General features: G+C 39.3%; 1 protein-coding gene across 1 annotated transcript in view; it reads left to right on the top strand.

Moving 5' to 3' along the window:
- Positions 1-19,629, top strand: part of LRRC1 (leucine rich repeat containing 1) — a 462,254-nt gene that overhangs the window by 414,725 nt on the left and 27,900 nt on the right. The window contains exons 10-13 of the mRNA XM_048497120.1: positions 938-1,021; positions 11,864-11,979; positions 13,238-13,401; positions 16,495-16,631. Of these exons, the coding sequence (XP_048353077.1) occupies positions 938-1,021; positions 11,864-11,979; positions 13,238-13,401; positions 16,495-16,631 (501 nt within the window). The remainder of the gene's footprint in view (positions 1-937; positions 1,022-11,863; positions 11,980-13,237; positions 13,402-16,494; positions 16,632-19,629) is intronic.

Raw genomic sequence — 19,629 nt, 5'->3', positions numbered from 1 at the left:
CTTACTCCCTCCTCTCCCTCACTCCCCTTTCACGCCACCCCTCCCCCCCCTCCCCCCCTCCCCCTCCCTCCCACCTCTGAAGATGCCAGCCACTATGGGGTGGAGAACATTATTTTTTTAATTTCTCACATAATATTTGAACTTGGGGTCACTGTAAAAAATTCTGAGGACAGGGATTAAGGAAAGGGTTTTGGAAGGTCAATTGGAAGCTAGGAAGGTCAATCGGAAGGTCAAGCTAGGAAGGTCAATTGGAAACTTGTGTGTGAGTGTTCATGAGTTTATTGTTACTGATGGGTTTTATTGGAAAGGTGAGACTTTAAATTAATTCAAATGTGGGTGTTCAGCCTGAGTCTTAATATGCCAATGATATACCACAAGGAGATGGAAAGTGTACAATTTATTTGCTTCCTTTCACATTAGCATGTTCTGGGAAATGTTTCTTTCCCTATTTCATGAAGGGTTTTTTTAATCCTTAGTGTGGAAAAAAAAAGGAAAGATAAGCTGGCAAGATTTCCCAAATACTTATAAAACAAAAGAAAATCTGGCTGATGCTGTTGTAGGTGGAAATGTATGCCTTGGTCCCCATTCTCCATTCTCATGTTTGTATGGACATAAATGGTCTAAACACTGAAAAGGACTTCGATTATTCTTCTCAACATGTGATGAAAAAGAATATCTTCTGAAACAAAGCATAGAAAATTGTGTGACAAGCAAAGGCATACAATTTATATAACATATGTCAAGTACAAAAACAGAATTCTTGTTTCCTGGGCAGAATCCTATTTAGAGTAACTGGTGTGTGTTGGATGATGGCCTCCCTCAGAAAACCACTTCATATTTGCTATTCTATCCTTTCTTTACAAGACAAACTTCTTATGTTGAAGATTTGTTGGTGTTAATAATGATCACTAACGTTGTTTTCTTTGCATCCCAACAGACTTTGCCGAAAACCATTGGAAGGCTAAAGAAACTGAATATATTGAATGCTGACAGAAACAAACTAGTATCTTTACCTAAAGAGGTAAGCACCATATCTTTGATCTCACTGTTAGTGGGGGGCAGGATAGAAAGAATGGAATTTATCTGCTAGAATTGTATGTGACAGATTTGACTATACTTTCCAGTAAAACCTGAAATAGCTGGACCTTTGTATGTGTGAGAAACTATGAACAAGGAACTCAGACCAGCAAGCTAATAGCATGTGACTAGAATGAAGAGGCCTTTAGATTTGCTACCAAATGTCGCTGGCGTTTTGCTTGATGGCGTCTCAAAAATAAAATACAGTTGACCCATCTTGGACTTCTCAGTTGTGAAATGGACAGCTCTTGAGTTTGTCAGATTTTTTACACTTAGAAAAACTTTTGCCATTTTATCTAACGGTTTAAGTTAGAAGGAAAGCTAAAGGGTAGTTGTTTTACAAAAGCAGTGTTCTGGAACGTTAACTTCAAATAACTGTGCTTTGCCATAATATCCTTAACTCCTACACAATTATTAGCATTAATTAGGTGTTCAGCCTTTTGTGGCTAAAAACAATAGGAAAATCACCTGAAGGTCATAGGCTCTGATATTGTGGAGGGTGATGATAAGAAATGAATGGAAGATTGATGCCATCTTGGGTCCTTAAAACCGCATCATCAATTTGTTTTGCTTTCACAATGACAGTATGTTGCTGACTGAAGTGACTTACCGTAGGCATTAATCTGGAGTGATGGAGGCAGGTTGTACACTGCAGGAACTGTGTGCTATCTGCTTTGGTAAACCAATGAACTTCAGAGCCCTCACAGGACCTATGTGGTCATCACTGTGACTTCCATGTGGTGTGCTTAGAAAATGGGTAATCTTATTCTAGAACTTTTTTTTTTCTTAGAGTACTTTGCGTATCCCCTCTGCATGGCTACAACTTAGCTGTGGAAGATAGGAGCCTGTGATTATGCACTCTGAAAGTTGTGTGTGTGTGTGTGTGTGTGTGTGTGTGAGAGAGAGAGAGAGAGAGAGAGAGAGAGTCCAATAGATTGTGGCATGATTTACATAAGCAACTAGAAATGTAACACATGTTTAAAATTGCTGTGGGGCCATTTTTATTACAGCAGAGACAAAAATGGTGGGTAGCTGTGTTGGTCTATTGGGGGGAAACAACCAACAGATGAGTGAAGTTACTCTTCTGTCAGCCCATTCTCTAGTTTATGGAGAAGCTGTTCTGGTATAGTAAAGCAACTCTGTTGTCCACAACTCTGTTCTTCCTTGCTGAGTGAAGCAGTGGGGAAAAAAATGTCAGCAGACAGGCATCTGTTGGATTTTTTGTTGCCAGAGTGGCTGTTTGATTGCTAACATTTGCTTCAAGCAAAATATGAACATGTGCTATAAATAAGAAAAGCCACACATGGTGTGAAAGTCAAAACAGCAAGAAGAAATTAATATTCCGCATCCAGAAACAGAAAGTGTTTGCAAGGATGGAAGTGGGGGAGTCGCCCAGTGACAGCTGGAACATTCTACAGGCTGAGTAAGGACAGCAAGAGCAACCCTTGATGGTTTTTTGTCCTTGGGACCCAGTAGTTTCACCTGGAATATCTGCCATCTGGATGAACATTAATTTGCTGGTAACTTTTTCTTTAGCCTTGTTTCCTCCCCTTTGGTATTTTGAGGGAGGAGTTGTCTTTCTGTCTTTGAGCTGACAAGAACCTCTTGCATCTTCCTAGTTCCAGACATATATATTACTTTTCTAGTTACCATCTATTCTCTCCCTGCCCCTTTACAATAAGTAATTGGTATAGACTCTTCCTGAGTGGAAGAGTAGAATGGAAACCTGAAGTGCACTTCATCTTTGAATTCTCAAAAATGTACCAGGACCTCTGGCCAGTTAAAATGAAGAAATTTTAGATAAGAAATCCTCGTTTCATTTTGGCGATTTAATGTAATTGGGCTGTGGCTCAGCCGGAGCAGCAGTGGCGTAGGAGGTTAAGAGCTCGTGTATCTAATCTGGAGGAACCGGGTTTGATTCCCAGCTCTGCTGCCTGAGCTGTGGAGGTTTATCCGGGGAATTCAGATTAGCCTGTGCACTCCCACGCATGCCAGCTGGGTGACCTTGGGCTAGTCACAGTTTCTCGGAGCTCTCTCAGCCCCACCCACCTCACAGGGTGTTTGTTGTGAGGGGGGAAGGGCAAGGAGATTGTAAGCCCCTTTGAGTCTCCTACAGGAGAGAAAGGGGGGATATAAATCCAAACTCTTCTTCTTCTTCTTGCGTGGAGAAGGTTCCAGGTTCAATCCCTGCCACCTCCAGCAGAATGAATAAATGAGAATCAGGTAGTAGATGATGTGAAATGTCTCCACCTAAGACCCTGGAGAGCCACTGCCAGTTTGAGTAGACAACACTGACCTTGACGGACAGGAGTAATTTCATCTTCTGACTCACTCTGGGGAAGGGGGACTCTCAACATAGTTTTTTAAAAACATTGTATATAAGATTTAGAGGAGCAAAATTTACTGATAAGAAAAAAGGGCCTTCAACTGTAATTGTGAATAATGCAGAAAGAGAACAAGATTAACAAAGAAAGAGAATAGCAAACTATGTGGAAGCAAATGTTCCTAATCTTCAGCTGTAATTCTACCTACTCATGAATCTACTAGTTAATGTTTGAACACTTGCATTGGATGCTTTTGTTGGTAACATTTTTGTTCTTCTGAATTAACAGTAAATACCAGTACTAGGAATGATTTAGCAGTCACAGTTCAGGTATTAAGAGAATTTATGTCTTTGATTAATGCTCAGGCCCGTTTCGCACGGGCCATTTAGACTGATGTGGGGCCGGTAAAAATGCCGTTGTGGGGGAGAAGATCACACAGCTGCCGATGCTGCAGCGCAGCAGCAGTTGCGTCCTCCCCCCACAACAATGTTTTCTCAACTCATTCATTGAGTGAATCTTTTTTAAAATGCAAACTTCCATCTGGTGCTGAGTGAACAGCTATGGGTGGGAGCCGGCATTTTCTCTGCACCGCTGCCAGTCCCCTTTTACTCCTGCCGGTTCCTGTCACTCTGTGAAGGCCATGGAGGCATGTCCCCTAGCCTCCACAAAATGATGGGAGCAGGCAGGAGGTAAAAGGGCACCGGGAACTGTGCAGCCCATGCAGATGCCTTGCTGCTGGGCAGCCGGGGCCATTCATGCAAATGGCCCCAGGGGGTGCACCAGCATTGACTATGCCGGTGCACCCCCACTCGCTTGGCCTGTGTGGAAAGGGCCTCAGAGTTTGAGGTAGAGTTTGCTACAAGTGAGAGATGCCTCTTTTCCGTGTTTTGAATTTTCAAGGCCTTGCTCCTCATTGTAGATTAGACTGTGGCCTGTAGCTTTCTCCATTAACTTTCCTGTGACACTGAAGTATATAAGCTACAATCTATAGAATACTCCAGAAAAAAATGAAGTGAGAGAACTTTCCAGTACATGATCTCATTTTGCATAATTATTAAGTACACTATTAAAGAAATTTTTCAGAATAACTTTGTCCCAGTAATATGAATATACTTCAACTGAAACATTTGCTTAGGGAAAAAAGTATGATTAACGAATTACATTTTTAAAAATCAAAGGTTTATGTGGACATTATTTTATTGGAATAATTGTTCAGATTTAAAGACAGTATAGCATGGACTACTCTTATATTGCTTCTCTTAAATGTAAAGGCACTGAAAGCTGTTGACACACTAACAATTAAGTCCTGTGCAGAATTCCTCCTGTCTAAGCCCACTGAAAAAAAATCTCTTCATAGAACTGCAGCGTAATTTGAACTCACCCAAAGAACTAAGCATGATATTCTATCTATGTAGTTGTCCGCTCATTTGGACCAACCAAATTTAAATCTCTTCCACAGAGGTCACTCAGCACCTGTTTCACTGTCCCTTCCCATAGCAGCATCTGCATTACTGGTTAGTTTCGTATCAGATTGATGAATGCAATATCATTTCCACCATGTGAGAAGAGACGCATAAATGAGAATATTAGCTTTGGATGGTTAGGCTAGTTCAAATCTTGCCAGGTTAATTGAACCATTTAAAAATTTTGGATTACTCTGTATACTTATCTCCTCCCGCCCCAAGTTATAAATCATTAAAACATACGTGTAAACTCTCTCAAAATTTCTAGTGATGTTTAGCTGAAAAACATTCATTACAACTTTGAAAGTGCTAAACTTGCCTAATATTGTATCACCACTGGCACATATACATTGTTGTTTTTATGAAACAGTTACTCTTTAGAAATTGTAAATGTCCCATGGAAAAATTACACTGGAAAATTTTCCATTTTTTTTCTGCCCTACATCTTTGTAGCCCAGTGCATGATGGGGTGACAGTTGGAAGCAGATATAATAAACATTTTTGTAGCATTTTCCAAATGCTTGATAGCAGCTTGCTTTTTTATTCTTGGAACAACTGTAATTTACATTACTGTGATGATTCCTTCAATGCAATATTTGAGGTTTGCCTAAAACCACCCAGTTTGTGGGCAGAGATTAATTTTAAGCTGGAGATTTCCCAATCTGCAGTTTGTTTTATCTACTATGCCTCACAAACTGAGTCTGAATGCAAAAGTAGTGTAACTGCATATTCAGCCAAATACTTGCTGTGTTGGAAAAAGTTGGGGAAATTTCTGGGGTTTGGCTCCCTTGGGGTAAGTTTCAAATAACTTGCATTCTCACTACCAAACTGCATGAGAGACCACAGCATTTTGTGCTATTTATGTGCTGGGGAAAAAAAACCCTGGGCTTTTAGCTCCCCTTTCTCTCTCCTTCCTTGCCCATTCCTACCATGCAATTAAGTACAAGTGCTGCTATAATGGCCTTCCCCCCCTCATCTCCAGAACGAAGAAGCAAGCAGTGGTGCATTGCTGAATAGAAAGGCACCAGTACAGGCCTTAATGCAAGTACCTTAGCTTACCTTCTGTTCCTGCCCCTGGAGTACTGCATAACCCCGCTTGTCACTAGTGTTCTTTCTGTACATTGGCAATGCAGGAGCTCAACTGAATGCTAGTTTGAACTGTTGGGGAGTTGGAACATTTGGTTCACTATGTGGACTTCAGATGTTGGCTAGTCCCCCCCCCCCCTCCCCGTTAAGTTCATTATGTCATAAATAGTTGGCATGAAAAGCTTGAGATCCTGTCTGCTGGTGAAATGTGTTCACTGTGTTAGATGTTACATAAACCAGCCATTCAGGCCGTGCTGCAGCTAATCATAGTAATCAGTGCTACCTACAGAAATATGACAAAGTGTAATAATGAGAACTTCTACTGTAAAGTGTTAGGAACCCTGGCAGAATTTTGACAGGTGAGTTCAAAGGAAATGGGTTTTGGTTGCTTTTAAAGCAAAGGGGTTTGACATATAGGAATTAGTGGGTGGATTTCAGCAGGCACTGTGTGGGTCAGGTCCCTTCAATCCAACCTGTTTTGAACCTCAGGAGAAACTAAGTGCAGGCATGCTATTGAACTCTTGACATGGGGCCAAATCTTTAAAAAGTTCCAATGATATGAAATACCCACGGGCATGAAAGCTCTAGCATTATATCTGAGATGCTGTTTCAAAAATGCTTGTTGCAAGGGCAGAGTGAACATATCTACAAGCTCTTAGATTGCTACCCGTTTCCTAGGTCCCTCTTTCACCAATGAGTATTTTATGAAAGGGGAAAAAAGATGTGTCTTTCCATTCAGAGTTTATTTATTTGTTTATAGCGCTGAGACCTTTGGCTAATATTAGCCAAAGGTCTCAGCGCAGGTTACAACATAACATGCAGTAAACCTGCATTCTTGCATTACAGGTGAAAAATTATGGTAATCTGAACTGTCTTATTTCTCGGTAGGCAGCAAGCTGCATTGTGAACCCTTAAAAAAACCCCTCCTTCTCCCAAATTAGGAGCAATGGAAATACAATGAAGGATACTAACTGTTCAGATTTCCAGTTGAGTAAGCCTTTGTATCCAATGAACTGTGTGTGAATTAATGGACTAATTCAGTGTTCACCACCGGTGGGGTGTAATGGTCAGCAGGTCTGAGAGGTCTGAGAGGTTTGAATACCAACTCTATCATGGAAGCTCTCTGGATGACCTTAGGCCCAGCCACACACTCTCAACCCAATCTATGGCCCTTTCCGCACGGGCCAAAAGCGGTGGCGGTGGGCTGGTAAAACAGTGTTTTGGTGGGGACTGCTGCAGCTGCGCCCAGCTCCCGCCCAAACTGTGTTTTTTATTCTCGCTCAGGGAGCGAGGTATTTTGGAAACGCCGGCTTCCATTCGGTGCCATGTGAATGGCACCGGGTGGAAGCCGGCGTTTCTCTCCCAGCCCTCCCAAACGGTCACCTTCTGTCGCATTGTGCAGGCCAGGAGACACTCCCCCTGGCCTCATTCTCCAGCGTCGGCGCTCTGGCAAGCAGGGGCGTGTTCCCTGGCCTCCACAATGCGACAGAAGGTGACTGGAGGTAAGGAGCGTTTGGGAGCGGTTCAGTCTGTGCGAAGGCTGTGCTGCCGCCGCCACTTCCAGTGGGACCGTCCATGCGAACGGTCCCGCGGGGGTGCGCCGGCATAAACTATGCCGACGCACCCCCCCAGTGCCTGTGCGGAAAGGGCCTATCTCACAGGGTTGTTGTTAAAATGAGATATAGAAAGGGAGAATGTTGTAAGCCACTTTTGAGTTTCCATCGGAGAGAAAAGTGAAATATAAATGTAATAAATAAATATAGATAGAACTTTTAGTAAATTTATATTCTACTTCTCCAGAGAACCACGTGAGTAATTGGCTGTTATGACTAATGGAACATTGTCAAAAATAATGTGAACAGAGTTCCTTTGATGTGCTGAAAGACAAAGGAAGTATGACACACAAGTTGCAGGATTTTAAATCCACACTACTTAGTATTTGTTGCTGCTTTTTTCTGTCTCTCATTAGTCCTTGAGTTGTGTTATTGCAGTTTTTTTACAGCATGGAATAGATGTCTTAAATTCTGGAGGAAGGTTTTTTGTTTTTAATATTTTATTAATATTTTTATGGCTGTAAATGCTTTTGCATACTTTCTTTACTGCCATTGTCTGTGGCTGTTTCCTCTGTGTAAAAGCAAAATATCCTGGACATGGAATGATTTTTTTAAAAAATCAACCACTATTTTAATTTTAGTTGTGGTATAACTTAACATGCCAAACTGTTTTGTGTGTTCCCTTCTGAGCTTTGAGAGGGTTTTTTGGGTTCATGCTTAAACATAATGAAATTAAAAGAAACTTCAGTGCATCCTAGTTATGGGCACCGTTTTTAGTGCAACATAATTATCAGGGATTTATCCTTGAGAATCTCCTTGAGTAATTTTCAGATCTGAAATATATAGCTTTTAATGACAATCACATTTTTGACAATCTTGTCAAATCTTTTAATAAGTTACAAAATGTCAGCTTATCACATTAACCTTATAAAATAGGCAGAGCTTTGTATTCAGCATGTGCATGCCACTTTTGTTTTACTGCTGACCACCAGAATTGGGGTATTTGGAGCGTGGCATGTAGCTCTAGCCCTCAAGAATGTGGTGTATTCACGGGCATTTAGAAAAGGCAGTAAAATGCGAATCTGGCAAGGGAAATACATAGACAACTTTCTCATAAGAAAAAAAATGCCAAAGAACTTTATAAAGACGTGGCGTAACTATCTGTGGGTGTCCTTGCAGAAATCACGTAGTAGAATGGCACATGACTGTTTACCACAGGGGTAGTACTTTGTAACTTAATGTAGGATGCATGTAAGCAAATTCAGCACAGGGGAAATGGGTTGTTTTATTATCTGGCCTCATAGTGAGATAAATATTTTTTTGCTGTGGACTTGCTGCCCCGCACTTTGATTCATCACAGGAGCCAGCATAAACTCTCTCTGTGGGGTCCAGAGGTAACTAACTTTGTATGCGATGAGTGTATAGAAGGGCAGCATGTGCTAAACAGAGGCTTGGTGACCAGCCAAGTGCCCAGCATAAAATTTCTGAAGCCCTCTCTGTGCTGATGTTCAGCTAAGTAAATTTAATGAACTCTTTGAATTCTCACATAGAAAAATATCTGTTTCATCATGGGTATTTTGTATGTGTGTTCTTGGTACTGTCCAGTCCATATAAATAGTGACTGCTGAAATCAAACAACTGTCTCTTGTGTTTTTCTTAATTGTTAGCTGCTTGGAAAAATTGAGTCAGGTAAACTCTTGTAAACCTTGTAAGTATTGTTCCGTCCACAGTTTCACCGGTTCCTTTCATCTGACTGCTTCCAATGCATGATTCAAACTGGCTGGCTCCACCTCTGCACTTTCATTGTCCCTTCCCCTGAAGTCTGGGAGTTTCTAGCCATAAGTGGGTGGGATGCTCTCAAGAAGGCTGCATGGCCAAAACTCATTCCGCTTACGTTCCCAAGACAGAATCGTTCAAAGCAAATACTGCTTGTATACAACAGGGCATCATTTGCCAACTCATCTAACATTCACTAACCAGACTAATTGCTCTCAGGGTTTTGTTTTGTTTTTCATTTTAGAGACACACCAATTAAACAGACAGTGGATATTTTTGTTAATATAGCACCTCAGAAATTTTAGTGCACGGTTGCTCGCCGCTGGGTTGGTACCTTAAAATATAACGTGTGACATTCTTGACCGCTCTTTCAGTGCTAATCAATCCCTTGCATGAATATAAGAAAGAAAGCGCTCATTTCAGTAGTCAATAAAAGCTGGAATATTTGTTGGCAAAAGTTGCAAATATGAAAATATGGTGAAAGCGTATATGTGGTGAGAAGGATTTCTTTTTATAAAGTAAAAAAAAGAGAGATGAAAACTAGTTTCAACCAAAATTGAATTGGCTCCCCTAGTTAGCATTTAATGAACCATTCGAAGCTGTAATTATAGAGCCTGAACCCGGGCTTGGTGTGGCTTTCATGTGGCTTAATGATTAAAGGATTGTGCACTCCTTGAAATAATGTGTTCCCCTTTCCAGCTGGTAATTGGCATTGGTAATAACTACAGAGGAAATGTTGGTTTGAGTTTTGGGGGATAGAAACTTAATAATAGAAATGTTATGTGTGTTATACTCATACGTTTCTTGAGAAGGCTTGACTTATTGAAGTCCTTTATCAAATAATGCTAATCAACTTGAATTGACTTGAAGGGCATAGAATCTGATTTAGTTAGGGGTGTGCACATAAATAATTTTTGGATTAATTTTAGATCCAGATTTTGGGAAATGCTTGCTTTTTGTTACTCTGACTTTTTCGAATTCTCCTTGCTGTTCTGGGATTTTTAAAAAAGTATTTAGGAGGGAGGATTGCTCAAAAGTTGAGTCCAATTTAGCAGTTTTCTCCTATTTTCCCATCCCCCACTGGAAGCAGGAGCAAAGAGCGAAAGGGAGGAAAGAAACTGGTCTTGCCAAACAGCCAGATACTCCAGTCCCTTAAAATTTTAAAGAGCCAGTCTTTCCTGTGGGTAGATCTGGCCTCCAAATTTTGCTTCCTGTTTCTCGATTCCTGGTGTCTGAAATTCTCCCAGAATTCAAGGAGATAAATATTCATTACTCCTGGAATTTGTGAGTGGTTGGGGTCTTTTTGGATATCCCCAATCCAACCTGGTAACTTCTGGTTTATTCTTAATTGGAGAATATCTTAGTTCTGTGTTAGTGTTAGTGTTAATTTCAAAATGTGTTTTTCTTAACAGCTAAAACATTAAGTGAATATCTACCATAGAAATTGATATATGGGGGGGGGAGATGAAGCAGGATTCTCAGCATATTAACTTTACAAAGTATGTCTCAAAATTGTATGTGTTTACTTGGAATAAAGGTTTGATTTCAGTAGAACATAACTAAGTCAGTTTAGGATCGTTGTTTTAGGAACTGCTTTCTTTACAACTTGTAAAGTACAAATAAAGCAGGAATATGTCTGTCCTTGAGTTGTTGATTTAAACGAAGCTCATCTAATTAGCCTCATTTTTGGAGTCAATAAATGGCAGTAATCTTTGAATATGTATGTTATGGTTGGATCTAAAGGACTGAATCCACCAGTGGAAAGCATTCCCTCCTGTGAATCTAAACTTTTTTTCCCCACTCCTACCAGCATTTACTAAACTTCCCCAAATGTATCTCCTAGGGATGACCCTTGGGAGCCATGTGGGAGGCCCAAAATCAGGACCTGCAGTGGAAGGTGGGAATTGGTTGGGGGGACCCTTCCACTGATGGTAAAAGGTCTTTGGATTCAACCCACTGTTCATAAATATACTGAAGGTATTGTTTGTAAGGGCAGTGTAAGCGCTAATCTCACTATTTACCATGCAGGAAATGTTCAGAGGTTTGACAAGTACAAGTAGTTGCTAATTAGTCACCTGCAGTGTAGGTACATTGAACTGACAAGGCAAGTGCTTTCAACTGACATGGAATCTAAACTGAATAGTTTGGTCATTCATTTTCAGAGCTGCACCCACTTTATATGAAGGCATTCCTGAGCACTTGATTAACCATAATGTGTGGGAAGAAGAAATAAGTTTGGGTAACTTAATTAAGGAAGTAGTGCACTGTTGGACCAACCATTAAGAAATGTAATGTAATTTTCTTTTGTGCTAACTGACAAGTTTTGATTCTCTATACTAACCAAATCAGGAAGTATTAAATATTATTGAAAATATCTTAAGATACATTCTATAGATGAACAGCTGAAAAGACATTAGAACAAGAATTACAAGTCTGCCCCTTAGTGGAAACAATTACTGACTGCAAAAGTAGATGTATTCTAGCTTCTTCTTGGGTGACTTAGTATTAATGGTATTCATATCTTTTACATACAAACCTCATTAAAACTGGTTCAGCAATTAGTCTCCTTCTCTTCATAAAACAGATTGGTGGGTGTTGCAGTTTAAATGTGCTTTCAGTACGAGACAACCGGTTATCTAGGATTCCTTCTGAGATATCTCAAGCCACCGAACTTCATGTCCTGGATGTAGCTGGGAACAGGTAAGATCTCACTGTACCAACCCCCCTCCCCCCAATTTTTTTCTGATCCAGTGTGATTACAATTGTCAAACTTTTTAAAAGGGATACATTTGACAGTTTAATTTTAAGTGAGATTGATCTAAAACACTAGGGTTCAGAGATGAATGGTTTCAGATTCCTATTCAGGATTTTTTAAGCCAAAACTTCTTAGCATTTTTGAAGGAGAAAAATAAACACTGAAAGGGTTAGTTGCAGTCTTTCACATTCCTCTTTTCTCCCTTACAAAAAGCTGTGAAAGAAATATAGAGCTTAGTTTTGCCATTTTAAAGGCAAAACTTAGCTGTGCCCCCTGCAGATTATTTGGCTGTGAGCCAGCCATTTATGCAGATGCTCACCTTTAGTCATTCCACCATTCCCACTTTGAGCTGAATCAAAGGGGAAAGCCCTGGAAACCATATACATCAAGTTTGTACTTAGTGCATTGTTTGGAAGCTTGGACTTAGCATGTTGTTGTGGTTGGGGAGTGAAGGTAGAACAAAATATTTTTGTGAAAGCCACCATTATTCACTCTCAGTTCCCACATTAACATAGAACAGAGATGTGATCCAAGTCTTCATCATATTGTGATAACATGTAATATCAGCAATCTTGCTTTCATTGTTTGTTCTGCATTGTTTTACCTGATGTAATTTGCAAGAATGTCAAGATGCAATGACCCCTTGAAATCCAACTTTTTGCATTTGCCATAGTTTATTCTGTTTTTATTGCATTTGGTATCTTTATATTTCAGTCTTACCATAGTGTTTGTTGTATGTTCCCATTACATTGGTAATTTTTATATTCCTTGAGACTCAAATATGTCCTATAAATAAAGTACATACATACATACCCACCCACCTACCCAACTGAGGAAGACCTGAACTTTTCATCCTAAGAGATGCCATTTCAGTGCTAAATATGGGCCTTATATAAGCTCAACTGTATAACCTGCCCCAGTTTTGTGTTTCTGTTGCATGTTCCTGCTCATCATAAGCTAGTATAGTCCAGATGAGCTGTTCTTTAAAGAAACTGGGAATTACACTGTAAATTCTGTGCTGAATACTATATATAAACTGTTGGAGAGAACAGTCGCAAACATCTCCATCTTCATACAAACACCATTGAGAGGGGAGGCTTTACTGCAAAGAAGGAAAAAGAGCATGACTTCTGTTTGTTTTGTTCTCTGCAGCAATGTAAAGAAGGCTTTTTAGAAAAACAATGCCTTTCTTTTGTTTTCTAGGTTGCTGCATCTTCCCATGTCGCTAACTAGCTTGAAACTGAAGGCTTTGTGGTTGTCAGATAACCAGTCTCAGCCTTTGCTTACATTCCAGACAGACACAGACCCTGAAATTGGAGAAAAGATCTTAACATGTGTTTTACTTCCTCAAATGCCTTCTGAGCCTGGTAAATATAGGTCTTTTCTGCACGAGTTGTTTACTATGTGTTTTGCTGCCAAATGCTATGTTTCCCCCCTTTAATTCCATACTTGTTTCCTCTGTTTGGTTTCTGAAACGTTTTCTCTTCATTTTTCTTCCTTCATTATTCTGAGCACTTTTACCGCTATATTCTTTTTCCCTTTCCATTTTTGAGCCAGCAAGATGTGGTCATGTTAAAATGGTCTTTATTTCTTCACCCAATCAAAAACCTGGCCCTTATCTATGCCCCTGTGTAGTCACTCAACTTCCCCTCAGCCATTTTTCCTCCCCTTAATCCTCTGCTTATGAAAGGAATTTTTAAAAATTAATTTTTTAATAAAAGGTCATTGTTTGTATTGAATTAGCAATGTATTGTGGAGGCAAAGATACACTGTGTCCATAGTTAGGAACAAGGAAATTGACAGAGGAATGTCGCAATAATTATTGTATGTTGCTACACCTCTAATTTGGCCAAAAATGTGGTTCCTTGTGAGTGTGGGGAGGGTACATGTTTCTTCTTCAGGTATGATGCCTGCACCAGTAGATTTTTCCTTCCATTTTGTGTAAACACATGGCCTTTATTCATGCCCTGTGTAGTTGCCTAATATCCCCTTCAGCAATTTGTCCTCCCCCTCCTCCTCCGTTTTCAAAAGGAATTTTAGATGTAATGTTGAGGTCGAGAAACTAGCATGATACATTTTCAGTAGCATATGGAATAAATGGAGCTGAAGGGACAAGTGGAGAAAAAACCCAAAATGACAGAGGGAAATGAAGTGTGGGGAACTGTTTCACAGAAAATGTTTCTGTAAGGTTTGACAACTGGAAAATCTGTAGTGAGCTGTGCATGCGGAAAAGGCCATAGTTTGGAAATCACTGCTGCATCAAAACATGGTTAACCTCTCGAACAAAAAACCCCCAACACCCTGGTCATTTCAGTGAAATGAGCAGAGAACAAATAAATTGTCAGTTTAACTATAAGTGATGCATTCTACCAAACTTGCTAAATAAAATGCAGAAAAAAAATGTTAACTTGTGACATGAAGATATCTTGTAGCTATTCCTGCTTTTTTATATGTAATAATGATTTATGATGTTGATTCTATAATCCCTGTAGTATATAAATACCATGTAGAGAATTATTCAGAGTAATTTATAAAAATAGAAGGAGCAGTTTCTCCCATACCCTTATCATTCTAGAACATAACACATTGTTCCATCAATTTAGGTGAAATACTGAAAGAGTCTCTGAATGATTTTTGATAAGTTAATTTAATAAGCAATACATTTTTCCAAACAGAATTTAACCAGTCTTTTTGAGGTGGTCAATCTGCCCCCACCCCTGCAACTAGTAGTAAGGGTTAGTTTAGTGACTGGAAAGATTATTCTAGCAACTGATTAACACCAGTTCCGAATCTCACAGAGTTATATTATCTTTAACATAATCCAATATTATAACCTTTGGATCGTTAGGTAAACTGATACTTAACATATTTTTTATTTATTGAATCCCAAAATTACACAAATAGTGTATTTTTGTGCAGCATCTAAAGCTATGAAGAAAATCAGCACCAGATGATCCATATCTCCAACAGCAGACTTGTACATTCATATTCAACCCATGTGGAATAAAATGCGACTGAAACAAGCACTTTAGAAAATTATCCTTTAACCTTCTGAATATGTCTAGACAAAGCAATTTTCAGTTTATGTCTAGACAAAGCAATTCTTCTTGCCTAATATTTATCTGTAAATTCTTATTCCATTTATTATTATAGCTAAAAGATGCTTCTGCATTTTCAAGCAAAAGCACCTAGATATTTTCAGTAGATCCTCTGAATGTATTGTCTGTATTGATTAGCTCCTTAAACATTGTATTTTCCCATAAAAATATTAAGCAGGTGTCTAACTTGAAAAAAAATGAAATCGGGTTTGGGGGTCTGTTACCCAATGTAAAAGTAACTCAAAATGTGTTATTATTAATTAAAATAAAGATAGGGTGAATAACATAAAGGTGTCCAGATATGTTCTTACATACCTTAAATTATCTTGAACCCAGATTTGTTGCTGTTGCTCATTTTAAAAAACTGATGTCAGTGAAGAGAGCGCAGTGCTCACACAATTATTGCCTCTCTTAGAACATGTATTTACTACAACTTCTTCCCTTACCCATGCAGTTATCAGCAATTTCAAAGACCAGTTTTCCAGAATTGATCATACTTAATTTAATGGAATAACCCATTGAAGATTATATTAATTCAATTAGCTTGGTACTAAATTCATCAAATATTCAATGGGTAATTACTTGGACAATTATATGAATTATTTTAACAAGATATCAATCATCAAACAATTACTCCCTATATTTAAACTGAGTTCCAAGATTAATTTTAGAATAGATTATCTTTTTGATAAATATTTAACCTCTCAGATAACTGCTTTGCAGGGAGCAGTGGCGTAGCTACCACGGGGAGGGGTGGGGACAAACACTCTGGACAGGCCTCTGTTTGGTCATGTGGGGGCAGAAAATCTCTTCCCATACTCTCCTTCCCCCCTCAGCCGGCCCTTCAGGAACTCTAAAATTCTGTGCATCAGCCTCTGGTTTGATTTTTTCCAGGTATGATGAAGGCATGAACTTGATATGAAACTAACTATGTTAAGGGGTTTCATTGAAAACCTGAGATGAATATGTAACTGATGAAGTAATTTTAAAAAATGCTTTGAATGACAGTCATATAATATTGTCTAGTTTTTATCAGTTTTCATCACCTGATCCATTGAACAGAAGAAAAGGAGGTACTTGGATTTATAACCTGTTTTGCTCAATCATAAGGAGTCACAGAGTGGCTTACAATCTCATTCCTTTCTTCTCCTCACAACAGACACCCTATGAGGTAAATGGGGCTGAGAGAGTTCTGAGAGAACTGTGACTAATCCAAGGTCACCCAGAAAGCTTCATGAGGAGGAATCAAACCCAGTTCTCCAGATTAGAATCCACTCCTAACCACTACACCACACTGGTCTCTCACCTTTAACTTCTAATGTACAAACTAGTGTTTCTGCTCCTTGTCTTCCATCATTACAGATAACCTGCCCCGATGTGGAGCAATGGAGAGCTTGGTGAATGAAGTATCAGATGAAACGTGGAATGAAAGGGCAGTAAACAGAGTCAGTGCAATCCGCTTCTTAGAAGACGAAAAAGATGAAGAAGATGATGAAACGGTATGTTTCTCAGAAAGCAAATGCCATCCTAGGCTGATACCCTTGTAATTAATTCAAAGTTTTATATATTAGCTGCAGGTGGAACAATATGGCAACATGCTAAATGCTTATGCTTAAATGTTTTTTTCCAATGCTACCTGTTTAAAAACAACTGACTTTTCTACTTTAAATGGATCTGATGTTTCTGTGACTCCTTTTCTCTCCTTTTTGCCTCTTTAGGATGCTTTTCCAAAAGCAGCGTAGAAGTAGGGACTTCTGTGGAGGCTGTAAGCTTTGGACCCTTGGTTTTCCAGGCAGCCATCCCTTGTTTGAGATTTCCCTTGAGCTCCTTTCCATACTGTTTGTCTGTTCCACAACCACTTCCACTGTCCTTTCCTCATTTCACAACCATTTGCATTGGTCTATGAGCACAGTAACCTGTGAGCTGTCAGGAAGTGCAGTTTTCCATCCAAATAATGAAAGAGACAGTGGGAGCATCTGTCACTGTACTTATGAGACCTCTGTTAAATTTATGTATCACTATTTGCTTCAGATGCTGCTCTTAAGTAAACCCACATGTATTCTTAAATTCACTGAAGATGCCTAGCAACCTTTAGCAAGGAGTCTTGGATTAGTATAGTATAGTACATGTGTGTTTACATTCACACTTGAGGGGTACTCTGAAAACATCTTAAATGTACACTTAAACATGTAATGTACAACATGGCCTTTAGCATGAGCATAAAATATTTCAAATATACTAAAATGTGACCTTTCTCTGAAAAATGATTCATGATTTTGGACGCGGAACATTAGATATTCTTTGTCAAGACCTGCGGACTACATTACAAAACCTAACATGGTCTCTTCTTCCCAGAATAATGTATTTAAAAACAAATTAGTTTCCAGATCTTCTGCCCAATCCAGTGGTTTGTACTAATCATAACACATTTGACAGAAGATGGCCTCTGTAGTCCTTTTTTCTTCTTCTGCAGCTTCCACTCACATAGTTATTTTTTTGTCGGTGAGGGTGTCCTTTCCCCAAATTATTTATTTCAAGGGAGGGAGTCACAGGAGGCTCTGTGGGATGGCAGGGCAAGGTAGGATGTGTTCCAGTTCTTTAAAAATCTCCTCCCACTAGTTAAACTAATGGAAACTTCAAATGCAGTATTAAAATTGTGCCCTTATAAAATGCTAATGAGCTGCAAATAAGACTTAATTGATTTCACATAGTGCATGTATCAGAATTCTAACTTTCAGGGAGCATTTATGAATAATTTAACATGCAGCAAAGACCCAAGATACATGATCCCTCAAGGTAAAGAAGATAACTGCACTGTGTGTACTTCAGTGGCTGTGTAAATTGCCCAGCTTCTGAAGAAGTAATTCAGGGTGTGAAATCTGTTGTAAGATGACCACTTCTGATGAACAGTCGTGTGGATTACCAACTCCACTTGCATGTATTCTCCCTGTAGAGAAGTCAGTATAAGATTGTGTAGCCTTTTTTTTTGGGGGGGGGGGGGTAAAGTCACAGCTGACATAGTGAACATATAGGGTTTTCAAGCCAAAAAAAATGTTCAGAAGTGGTTTGCCATTGCCTGCCTCTGCAAAGCAACTCTGGACTTCCTTGGTGGTCTCCCATAACTGGTGGCATTAGGCTAGCCTGGCTGCCCAAGGCAGGCCTGCTTAACTTAGCATTATTTAAAAGCCATAAATAGCAGGATGGGTGGTAATACCAGTGGTAAGTAATACCAGTGGTAACTGGCTGCATCTAAAAACTATTTCTTAGGGGGTTGGTGATATAACTATTGCAGATGGTAGGGCTCATTACTAGAAGAAGAGGAGTTTGGATTTATGTCCCCCCTTTCTCTCTTGTAGGAGACTCAAAGGGGCTTACAATCTCCTTTCCCTTCCCCCCCTCACAACAAACACACTGTGAGGTGGGTGAGGCTGAGAGAGCTCCAAAAAGCTGTGACTAGCCCAAGGTGTGTGTGGGAGTGCACAGGCTAATCTGAATTCCCCAGATAAGCCTCCACAGCTGAAGCGGCAGAGCAGGGAATCAAACCCGGTTCCTCCAAATTAGAATGCACCTGCTCTAAACCACTATGCCAGTGCTGCTCACTACTCTATTGTGCAAATATATATGTATTAAATTGCATTAAACCTGATGTGGAAAAAACAGTAGATCATTCTACATCAGCTTGAATACAATTTCAGATTTTTGTTGCATATATATTTGAGTAATGCAAAGTAACTACAGGCTAGCCTGTAAGCAGGCTCGGGCAGCCTTTGGAAGAGCTGAAGCTCTTAGTTACCCACCAAAGTTTGGGAATTAATTTAAAATACCAAAGACACATCTTGATTTCTCAGGTCGTTTTGCCAAAGGAATATGTCACACAGTGATTATAACACCACTTTGTTAGAATCTTGATGCATGTTCTGTGATGTTATAATGCCATGATTTTGTAAAGACTTCAGTCTTTACCTGTTCATGAAAGGTAGCCAATATGGTCGTTTTGAAATGTGTAATCTGTCCTACCCATACAGAATAATGAACCCAAACTCCTATAAATGCAAATGAAACAATTTATAATTTCCATTTCAAATGGATTAGAGGACCATTACACTTTTAAAAGTCACTTACATGAAACCTAATTAATAGAGATCTGTCTCAGGCCCAGCTTAATATGTCAAGTTCAAAGAACTAATTAAAAAAAACTTAAATCAAGTTGCTGTTGATTTTTGTGTGCACAAGCAAAAGAAAGATACCAGATGTATCCATGCAATTTTATCCTAAAATAGCGTAACTAGCTTTTTTGGAACCTCACTTTGTATATACATGTATGCAAAACTGAAATTTCACTGCTAGGAGTGTCTGAGCTCATGTTTGTGATTGCTCAACCTTGTCCGCCTCTTTAGCATGTATTTTTTTACATTTAGACAGAATTCCTTGCAAATGTCTATTTCCAGACATTATTATTATTATTATTATTATTATTATTATTATTATTATTATTAT

The sequence above is a fragment of the Sphaerodactylus townsendi genome, linkage group LG01 (genome assembly GCF_021028975.2).
Source record: "Sphaerodactylus townsendi isolate TG3544 linkage group LG01, MPM_Stown_v2.3, whole genome shotgun sequence".
NCBI classification, from domain to species: domain Eukaryota; kingdom Metazoa; phylum Chordata; class Lepidosauria; order Squamata; family Sphaerodactylidae; genus Sphaerodactylus; species Sphaerodactylus townsendi.
The sequence above is the reverse complement of the archived record's forward strand: the minus strand, read 5'-3'. Positions and strand labels throughout refer to the sequence as shown.